The following is a 10,860-nucleotide window of genomic DNA, read 5'->3' as shown; positions in this document are numbered from 1 at the left end:
ATTAGGTACAGAGGCCTACATGTCCAGGCAAAACGGTCAATTTTTGAAAATTTCTCATATAATTCCTGAGAAAGATTCATGTGTGAAACTTTAATCATTCAGAACACTGACCTTTTTCTATAAAACTCAACAGAACGTTACTTTCTATAGCGTTTAACTTTTACACAACGAAATTAGGAACAGAGTCCTACATGTCCATGCAAAACGTTCAATTTTTGAAAATTTCTCGAAAAATTCCCGAGAAAGGTGCATAGAGAAAATTTCGGAATTTATAGAGTAGCTTTTTATCCATAAAATTCAACAAGACGCGATCGTTTATAACTTTCGGTTTTTGCACGACGAAATTAGGAACAGAAGCCTACACGTAACTGTCCAGGCAAAATTTCCTATTTTTAACAATTTCTCAAAAAATTCCTGAATAAAGCGCAAGTGCCAAACTTTGAGAGCAGCTTGCCACGCAGCAATCAGCTCTGAAGATGGAATCCAGTCGCGCTGGCGAAACGCCAGAAATAAATTATTATCTAAGACAGCTTGATAGCGTGAAAACCCCAACAGTTTCAAGCTTAGGCAGCAAAATCCTTGGACTGCTAAGAAAACTGGGTACAAAAAATTCGAGAGCAAGATGCATATGGCGTATGTAAAGAATGCCAATGCAAATCAAGTCTTCAATGATGAGTTTGCCTAATAAACGTGCACCTGAGGAGGACAAAATCAAAAACATTTCTTTCACTCCAACTTGTCGTCAAATCACGCAATCTTCTGCAATTTTCACTGAGAAACCGGCAGTTTCTTCTTTGCACTCACCTCATGATCTCTTGTTCCCGTTCTTCCTCCTGCTTCTGTCGAACCATGACCGACTCGATGATGGTTCGCTCCTCAGGAGTCAAGTGGGACAAATCCGGGCCTTCCTCCATTCTAGCCCCCCTCGGGCATCACCCCGGTTCTCCAGCCTACCCCTCCAAACTCCACTCGCAACCGTTTCGTTCGGTCATCTTCAGTGTCACCCTACCAAAACCGTCCACACTCCGCAAAATAAACCAATGGGGCCAGAGGTGGAGTTGTGTTGTGCCTACTGAGGCATTTGGATAGCTGGAGAGCGCCTACTGAGCCTGGAAGATGATGTATGGATTTTGGTGCTGCTGCTCATTGGCCTGCTGGATGACGTTGGGCAACCGGATAAAGAAGAACACTAGTAGGCACTGAGTGATGAGAGTGGGAAAAGTGGAGAACTGGCCTCAGTTAGTTGAAAGTCCCCGAACGAGCGTACGTCAGCTTAGTGAAGTGAAACACCCTTTGGGTCAGATCACCAAAAAACGGCACAGCAGCATGCGGAACTGATCTTCTTCCCGATTTGACTGGTTCGCGTCGCCAGCTCACTTTCGCGGTCGGTTTCCGGGTTTTTTCACTTTTTGCGGCTTTTTCTGGCGAACGATCTACGGCCAAATATCACAGTTGCAATTACCCATTCATAGACTTTTAATAAATAATGGGATGAGTGAAGACACAGCCAATGGCAACGATGAGCTCTGCGACGTCACGCGATAAGGATATTGATCGGATGGAGGGCACGCGCCGTTCACCCTACGAAGAAACGACAGATTTCATAGAGATGGACTGAACATTGCCAGCGGGAACTTTCCTGATTTTCCCCAGCAAGAATTTTCTTGTTCGTCCCCTCCACTAGTTTCATGGGAAGTTATCCACCAAACTGTTAAAACATTTAAATAAAGTTGGCTTCGCCAACCCCAATTGACCACCCGTTTGCATTCGTCTTTTGCTAGCCTGTGGCAAAGAAAGGGCAGGGAATTGCGCGCCTCGCAGTTAAACCGAGTGAAAGATCCGGTAAATTCAAGTTTCCGGATTGTGGAAAAACCAGGCTCCGGTGGGTGATTTTTTCTAGGCCAACGCGTGGCCAATGTGGACAAAAGCATTCAGGCATGGATGGCCAGTTGGGGCTGACGCTGGAAACTGCGTCAGCCTTTCCATAAGTCTAAAAATAACATGAAAAGAGGTTCGGATGTGCGTGCTTTTGAGCGCAGTTTTCAACGAAAAGTTTCATTTTCGATGGAATATTCAATGAATTTTTAACGGGAAAGAGGAGCGTGTCCACCTGGGCACGAATGGATAGGAACAGGACGAGGCTAGAGTGTGAAATTGAGTTTGATTCTTAACCGACGATATATTTTTCCTGTTAGAAAATCAAACACTCGGTATATGCATATTGGGGCGCTTCCTACTCGTCTGAGTCCAAGCAAGGAAAGAACGAAAAGAGCCCCGAGGTGCTGGTCTGCTGATATGGGAGTCCTCCTTACAAATATTAAACATTTTCGGAGAAAATTTTAAGAAATCTTCTCCAAGGATGCCATGTCGCGTAAAATTTCCTTGGTTTGTTTTTAACAATTTCACTCTATTAAGTACCCGGAACATTTAGGGTGTGCACGTGAGAGCCACTAGCTCAGATTTAGACGAAGTAGTAGCATTTCACCTCAATTTTTCGTAGTTTTGCACGCGTGAGGCTTTACAGGACGGTTTGGTTTCCAGCGCGACCCAGAAATAAATAGGAAAAATTCGGCACTAAAATTGAGGATTCGTTGAGGGGCAGATTTTAACACCCTGAGATGAAGGAAATGCTCCTTGTGTCCTCCTGCTAGCGGCGATTTTTTCAATACTTAAAATGTTTGGAATTCTTCCGATTTTGAAGCTCTTAGCCAATGCATTAGTGAATGATGTTTCAAAAATTCGTCACTCAAATTGAGGATTTGCTGGAGGGCTGCATTTGACACCATTAGATGTAGGAAATATTCCTTGTGTCCTCCTGCTAGAGGCGATATTTTGAAGCTTTCATGACATTTGGAAATACTTTTTCCAGAAACTCGTCACTCAAATTGAGGATTTGCTTCAGGGCTGATCCTAACAGAATGAGATGAAGGAATTGTTGCTTTTGTCCTCCTGCAAACAGCGATTTTCTTTCAATTTTTTTCAATTCTTGAAATTTTTTAATTTTGAAGCTTTCTTTTTGTGAATTTGTGAATTTTTTTGATTGATTGGTTGGAGCGCTTATTTTGACATCATTAGAAGACAGAATCTTTTTTTTATGCTCCGGCATACGGAGATTTCCTATCAATAATGTTCAATTGTTGGAATTTTTTTAATGGTGAAGCCCTTAACACATTTGTGGATGATTTTTCAACAATTTTGCCACTGATATTAATCTTTTGTTGGAGGCCAGATTTTATCACCATTAGATGAAAGAAATGTTGCTTTGTCCGCCTGGAAACGGCGATTTTTTCAATGTTTTTCAATTTTGAGTATATTTTTGATTTTGATGCACTCAGCACATTTGCGAATGATTTTTGAAAAATTGTTACTCAAATTGAGGATTGGTTGGAGCGCTTATTTTGACATCATTAAAAGACAGAATGTTTTGTTTGATGCTCCGGAATACGAAGATTTCCTATCAATAATGTTCAATTGTTGGAGATTTTTGATGGTGAAGCCCTTAACACATTTGTGGATGATTTTTCAAAAATTTTGTCCCTGATATTAAAGTTTTGTTGGAGGCCAGATTTTGTCACCATTAGATGAAAGAAATGTTTGCTTTGTGTGCTAGCAAACGGCGATTCTTTCAATGTTTTCCAATTTTTAGGATATTTCTTATTTTGATGCAAAATTATCACTCAAATTGAGGCTTAGTTGGAGGGCTGCTTTTAACACCATTAGATGAAGGAAATGTTCGTTGGGTTTTCCTGCTAATGGCATTTTTTTAAATATTTTCCAACTTTTGGCGTCGGTTTCTTTCATATTTTTCCCGATTATTGGGAGTTTTTCAAACTGGAAGCTTCAAAGTGCAGTTTGGCTTCCACCACGCTTTTCAAAAAAGTCTCGCTCACAATGGGAAATAGCCACAGCGCTGCTTTAAGCTTTAAGCACAATATAAAGGAAACTTTGCTCTGTTAGTTTTTGTTTCGATTTAGCCTCATTTTTTGGAAGGTTTCTTAATTTTGAAGCTCTAAAATTCAGTTCGGTTTTCACCGCAGTTTTCAAGTCTCAATTTTCCAGTAACTCACTATCGTAAACGGGGATTCGGAAGAGTCCTGCTTTCAGGATCATTCAGACAGGCATCATACTTTTCCGAATGTTCGGGAATTTTTTAAGCTTGAGGATTGAATGGGAAGTTTTCCTATCACCCGATTTTTAACAGGTTTTTTTTATAATTCTCAGTTCGAAACAGCGCTTAGAACGACGGTTCCTTTAAGTATCATTCAATAGACAGAACTTTGCTTTATGATTCGTGTGATCGCCGATTTAGTGTCGCTTTTCCTGGATATTCGGGACTATTTTAAGTTTGAGGCTTGAAGGGGTGTTTTTCTCCGACCATGTTTGCAAGAAAATTTTCAAAAATTTGTGTCTAAACGCCGATCATAACGATGTTTCTGCATGTTGTAAAAGTTGAAAGTTTTATGAGGAAAATCTAGGAAAAGACTCCCAATGTGCCAAAATCCACTTAAGTATGCAGTCGCTTTACTGTTGAGAGCAAAGAAAAGCAGTCATAAATCAGGAGACGAAAGGTATCTGGATGTGCCTTATGAGCGGATTTTACCCAAGAAATCAAGCAACAGTTTTTAGCAATTAGCAATTTTTAGGAAAATCGAGCAAAAGACTAATCGGATGTGCGTTTTTGTGAGCCCAGTTTTCAACAAAAAGTTTAATTTTAGATGGAAAATTCAATGAATTTTTAACGAGAAAGTGGAGCGTGTCCACCTGTCCATGAATGGACAGGAAAAGGACGAGGCTAGAGTGGGAAACTGGGTTTTCTCCTTGTGAAAATCAAGTCAAGTCAAAGAAGTATTGATAAATTATGGCTTTGCTTGAATGTGTTGTTGCCATTTAGCCAGTGTTTACACAAAAAATCAAATAAAACGGCGATTTAATTTAGTAAAAAAGGTCCAATTCGTTGTTTGAATTTGGCTGAGAAACCGGTTTGGTTTACGGCGCTCATTCAAACGACTTGGAATGCGAAACTTATTTGGAAAATATTGTCGTGCAAACATGCGCGTTCTACAAAATATTCTACAAAAAAAATTAAGTTGAACGGCAGCAATGATTCATGCAAAGGGCGTTTAAGCAAATGGTTATATCATCATTTTGGTGCCTTCGAGATGCGGCAAAATTTGGCCTACAGTCGGTTAATTGCCTGCTGTGACTCGAGTTTTTAAATAGAAATGTTAGAATCACTGTGGATCACCCTTAAGGACGGTTTTTAACTCGAATTTTGTTGTGTGATAATGTGTAGTGTGTGCTTTCTGAGGCATCATGCAGAAAAGTAGTAAGTAAGAATTATTCCTAATCTATAAATCCTTTAGTTTGAACTGATTGGGTTTTTCCGAAAAACGACTGAACTATAATGGATTCTTTATATTTCTATCTCTTTGCTCTGCTGATTTCAAGTTCGATTTGGACAAATTTCCTGCTGTACTAAACACATTTATTTCTCTTTTCCAGGTGGCACGATGCAACTTTCGGTAAGTTTGGCATTTCTTTGCTAAAATTTGTCACTCAGTGTGGGAGTTCAATCATTTAACAGACAAACTTAGTCTCGATATTCCTCAATTTTTTACATTTTTTTCTGTTGGCAGCCTCAAAGCGACCCCGTTTGGAAGCAACTTTTCAAAAAAATGTCCCTCACCGCCAGAATTTCTAAAAAAATGCGTTTAGCAGGGTAAAAAATAGTTTTTTTTTCGATTATTGAGAATTTCATAAATTTGTTGCTGTAAAGGCTTTTAACAACCGTTAAAATCTATTTTTCAAAATTTCTTCGCACAAAAATAGCCCAGATAGGGAGCGCCACAAATGCCCGTTCCTTGGAAATTTAAACTCGACGGCAAACTAAACTAATTTGCAGCTAAATAGTGTTTTTTTTTGTTTGAAATTCGAAACTTTTCTGTATTTTCCTCACCTACAAGAGCTCTAAGCATGTAAAAGTGAAGTTGAACGGCAAAAGTGTTTTATTTTTGTCGGTTCTTGAAAGTCGAAAGTTGGTTAAAAATTGGCTTGTAATGGGTCGAAGAATGTTTTGACTGTTAAATGCTAAAGTGTCTTTTTTCGGTTTCAAAGTCAATCAATATCTTCATAAATTGTACCGGCACATTAAAAAATAATCTCAAAGGCCAATCTTGTCTTTTATGCGCGTTTCAGAAGGGTTAACATCTAAGGATACTTTTTGTGAGTGTGGGTTTTTGCGCTTCAAATTCTAAAGCTGCCGGTTCTTCTTTTACTTTAAAAGTGTTTTATCAGTATTTTAAAAATTTTACATCTGTGAAATCTGATCTCTTTTTGAGCGGAGAAGCATGTTGGTTTTTACAGCGCTTTATCTGTGGTTAAATCGGCTTGTACTTTCCTTGCCTTCTTCAATTTGTTTCAGCTGCTGTCTTTAAGTGCAAATATACTTTTGGCTGTTTTTTGCATTTTGCAATCATCCAAAAATTCGTGAAAAAATTGAAAAAAACCCTAAATTCAAATTTATTCACAGACAAAAGCACGGACGCTTATGTGTTTTGTAGGCAAGTAAAATGGCTCAATTTTTGATAGTTTTAGGATATTATCAATTCTCGGAATGCGTTCTCAATCTAAATGCAGAGTTTTTTAATTAAAACATCCTGTATTTGTGCAGTTTTTACTTTCATTCCAATAATATCTGCCATATTTTCACAAATTTATACCAATATCTGGACTAAATCCGTTGTAACTATCAATCTAGAAATCCCCAAGCTGATAGTATAATAGATTCAGAGCGAGAGTAGAAAGTCGGTTTAGTGTTGAAAATTCCAGTCTAAATTGTTTTTTTGAAAAGCAATTTGTTCAGCAGCGAAGAGGAGACAAATTGTTGACGAAATTTGGGGCCAAGTAATCAGGATTCTTGCGTTTAAAAACATGGACTATTTACTAGAGAAACCCCTATCCATAACGCAAAAACAACTGATGAAACACACTAGATTGGACCCATTTTATAAGCTCAAATACCCTGTATATTATTGCCCGTCTCATTAGATCTAGGAGCTGCTCAATATCCAAAAATCCAACTTTGGCTTAGGTAAATAATGCACCATCGTTAAATGATATTTGCAATTTTCGTTATACAAACCAGCCCATCTTCTGTGCGAATACAATTGTAAAAAAGTCAACATATTCTAAATTAAATACAATCTGCCCAAATCTGAGAATCCTCATCATCAGCCTCTAAACTAAACTAATAACCAAATCAATGCATTCTTCGTCATCCTCTCTTCTTGTAGACAATTAGAAATTATAATAAACAACTGAATAAAAGATTGTACTCTAAAGTTAATGGTTTAGTCTGCACAGAATGCAGTCACTGATGTCCATGAACAGCGTCTACAGGCTGAAAAGCTGTTCGCAACAGGAGCAAACGGCTCGCTTGTGCTTCTCAACCATGTGCTCTTGATAATTCTCGACAGTTAAAAAAATCGTCACACATTCTAAACAGTAGTTGTCCTCCAGATCATGTTTTCTGTTTGTGGAGTTCGATTCTTCAACGCGAAACGAGCAGTTTGCTGGTTCCTCATGTTGTTTCACCCGATGGATGCTCAGCTGGATCAAAGAATGGCACTTGAAGGAGCATTGCTGGCATGATAACAACGAAATAGGGGTGGCTAGTTCTTGATGACAAGTATCTAAATGCTTCAACAAGGAAGTCTTTTCCATTGAAAAAAAGTTGCAGTAATCGCACCGAGCTGGCTTCCCTTGTTGCCTGTTCAGGCTGCAGCGATTCCAGCATGCGCTGCATTTGGTGTTTGGGTTGTTGGATGAGGCTTTCAAACTGTTGAAGTGACGACTTTCACATTTTAACCGACAATCAAACCAATAACTTACCTCGGGGTGTATTCTACAGTTTTTTTCTTCTTTGCAGTTGGTTCATTGCTGCTCACTTTAGGACTTTCTTCTGCTTCTGATGGCTCTAAAAAAGCTCTTATGCATATGGGGATTAAGGGAAAAAACTGGTACATACGCGATTTGGCGTCCACTGAAGCACTGCCCGTGATTTCAGGCAAAATCCCCGCAGATACCAAATCTTGCCTGGTTATGTAATAGTCATCATCATCATCATTATCATCGTTATGAGTGTCCACACTTTCAGCCGATTCATCGTCATTGCTTTGCCTGCGAACTTTTTGCGCTGGACTTGAAGCTTTTAGCTCGGCTTCTTCAACAGGGGCATAGGAACAAGTTACAGAATAACTACGCAATTCTCTCTGACCTGCTCTTTCTAAGCACGATCTTCTTCGATTATTTAGCCGAGCTGCCGCTGAAGTTGAATCCACCTCACCAATCGAGGCTTTGGTTGGTGAGGAGTTTTTCTCAATATTTAATGCGGATATCTTTTGTTGAGACTGTGCACAACGTCTTCTGAATTGTTCTACGGTCTTCACAAAGAAAAAACACTGTTCGCATACTAGGGAAGAGCCACCGTTCGCTGAGGTGCTTTTCTGAAAAAGAAACCCCGTGTTTGGATCAGTTTGTCACATAGGAGTTTTCCTGTTGAGGCAGAAGGGATGGAATGAGGGACTAAAGGGCAGGTAGAAGGAAGCAGCATCTAATTCCTAAAAATTGGTACGGTTAAATGACTATCAGTGCAATGAAACTGTTGAATTTTCTTTGGTGGGCTAACAACTCTTTATTACCACAAAAACCGCCAGTAGCTCGGTATTATCGATTTTGGCGAAAAAGTGAATACTGCAGCGGCGTGCCCGGAATTCCTCCAGTGACAATGTTGGAATTTTCTCGAGAACCCTTGATGAGCGTATAGTGGACTAATAGTGATTAGGTTCCCTGGTACAAACCGGACATTTTACCAAGAGCAACTTTTTCGATGCGAAGCTGCATTTGGGGGTAAACAATTATATTATGAAAATTGACCGAAATCCTAAGGGTATTTTACTATTCGCTAAAGAATTCCTGTAATTTTCGACCAACTTCCAGATCAGTTTGGCCTCGCACCAACATTAAAATGCGATAAAAAGTTGCTAGGAAGTGTTAAGGATCTTGAAGTTCCTTTTATTAACGTTCAAGAAGCAAAAGGTACAGAGAAAGGATGTTGGCCTGGTTACACCCCCCGTTTTGCGGAAACGCACTTACTATTTCAGGTACAAATAGCTCTAATACTGGCTTTATAGTGTCCAGTGTTTTAAAGGACACCCGGTCGGTTCCCACGTACAAGCAGGTGATACACAGATACTTGACCATGTTGAAATCCTCGATATTTCCCTTTTAAAGCCTTTTTTACAGCTGAATGTTTATGCTGAATGCACTTTACAATTGAAAACGCTTTCGCACGCACGCTTAGCCCAAGAGCAAACCGCTTAACACTTGAACGTTTGCACACGTGAACACTGGCCCATTATGTTGAAAAAAGTTGGATTTCGATTAAGTAGAAAGAAAAATAATGTGAAAATTATAACAAACACCACTTTCGCTGTTGTCGGTACAGGTTAGGTTTAGCTGTTATTGGCTACTGTCAGGCAAATTCGACAGAATATAAACCGATCGTAGCGAAAAATCTTCGTGAAGTGTGACGTCAATGGGCTGAATGCGTTTTTCAGGATAGTCGCGAAAAAATTATCTCCTAAGCATTTTAAGTCCAAAACGGAAATTTGACTATGTAAAATCCCGTTTTTTTAAATAATTTTTCGCATTTTGCATCTTAGAGGATTGGGAATGAAAACAACAATTATTATATAATATAATGGCTTATTTATTTCCATTTTGCAGTAACTGAGTAGAGAATATAAATAAATAATTTCTTAACATGTAATGTGAAATCTGTCGCAAATCATATCGTTGATATATACAGGGTGGAACCTGTCTGCATGTTTATACCTAGTGGTTTTTGCAAAATATTTCGGTGGTTTTCAGTATTTTAAATACTTAGTAAAATGTAACTGGATGGCTTTTCCTGATTTTCTATCAAAAAACGCCTATTTTTAATTTTTTCAAAATCAATCAATAATAGTGCAGGCATTTCAGGACACTGAAAAGAGTAAACTATTCATCAATCCCTCTCTATAAGGCTTGGATAGTATCAAATGGGTTTTCAATAGTTCATAGTTTCGATGCGACTAATTTGTACTGACTATATTGAGCTAAGCTAACTAGCGGCTGATTAACTAATGGAACAGTCTCAACCTTATCTACTCGTCGCGACTTCTCAAAATCCTTAAATTAACTTCGGTGATTTATAGGCGCTTGAATTTACTTAAATCTAAAGTGAGTTGCCGGCTAAGGGCTCAATAGATCCAATTGACGGGGACCCATTGATGTTCGGTAGTCAGGGCTTCCAGGGCTTCGATAATCTGCCGGAACGTCATATCGAAGTCGTTGTTTGTGATGACTTGATCGATGTATTTGTCGTAAGTTCTTTGCATGCTTGCACTGTCCTCGAGTGTTCGCTTCAAGTCTTCCTCCTATTAAATTATCATTACCATTAGTTGAAAATTTTATTTTCTCACCGACAAGGAAATTATTAAACTTCCTGGAAGGAAGGAGTCAAAAGCGGGGAAAATTTCTATTGAGAAACGGCCTTTATCCTTGAAATGCTGAGTGGCAAAAGCTGGACGTTAACGCTTTTAGTTGATCGGTTATTGCAGGAAAAGTTGATATAGAAGTAAAAAACCCTTTAAAAAGTCGCTATTAAATGCAAAATTTGCTATAAATGAGTGCGGGTAGTCGCGCAAAAGCTAATGGATTTTTATTTATTATTTTATATTATTATATTTAACTCCGGCAAATATTCCACCAACATTTGAACCAAAATTGGCTTTATTTCTTATATTAATCTGCAACATG

At 38.8% G+C, this 10,860-nt stretch overlaps 3 protein-coding genes across 5 annotated transcripts in view; all 3 read right to left on the bottom strand.

Moving 5' to 3' along the window:
- The window catches only part of LOC109542418 (regulating synaptic membrane exocytosis protein 2), a 41,075-nt gene extending 39,584 nt beyond the window's left edge, over positions 1 to 1,491 (bottom strand). For both annotated transcript variants that reach the window (XM_048662533.1, XM_048662534.1), the window contains exon 1: positions 805 to 1,491. In XM_048662533.1, the coding sequence (XP_048518490.1) occupies positions 805 to 914 (110 nt within the window). In that variant the 5' untranslated portion in view covers positions 915 to 1,491. The remainder of the gene's footprint in view (positions 1 to 804) is intronic.
- A 5,168-nt stretch (positions 1,492 to 6,659) lies between these two features.
- Positions 6,660 to 9,521, bottom strand: LOC109542416. Of its 2 annotated transcripts, XM_019911641.2 has the most exons (5): positions 9,154 to 9,521; positions 8,276 to 8,504; positions 8,027 to 8,221; positions 7,891 to 7,975; positions 6,660 to 7,837 (listed from the first exon to the last, which is right to left on the bottom strand). In XM_019911641.2, the coding sequence occupies exons 1-5, from the start codon at positions 9,259 to 9,261 to the stop codon at positions 7,393 to 7,395; spliced, it is 1,062 nt and encodes a 353-aa protein (XP_019767200.2). In that variant the 5' UTR covers positions 9,262 to 9,521; the 3' UTR covers positions 6,660 to 7,392. The 2 variants fall into 2 exon arrangements, with proteins under 2 accessions (XP_019767200.2, XP_019767199.2); XM_019911640.2 differs by having other exon boundaries at positions 8,027 to 8,504.
- A 227-nt stretch (positions 9,522 to 9,748) lies between these two features.
- Positions 9,749 to 10,860, bottom strand: part of LOC125502924 (protein PALS2-like) — a gene marked incomplete in the record, with an annotated part of 20,306 nt that continues 19,194 nt past the window's right edge. The window contains 1 exon segment of the mRNA XM_048662417.1: positions 9,749 to 10,478. Within this exon segment, the coding sequence (XP_048518374.1) occupies positions 10,302 to 10,478 (177 nt within the window).

Source organism: Dendroctonus ponderosae, unplaced genomic scaffold, assembly GCF_020466585.1.
Source record: "Dendroctonus ponderosae isolate FM_Combo_2020 unplaced genomic scaffold, Dpon_F_20191213v2 Dpon_F_20191213_11, whole genome shotgun sequence".
Lineage (NCBI taxonomy): Eukaryota > Metazoa > Arthropoda > Insecta > Coleoptera > Curculionidae > Dendroctonus > Dendroctonus ponderosae.
This window is presented reverse-complemented; position numbering and strand designations above follow the sequence as displayed.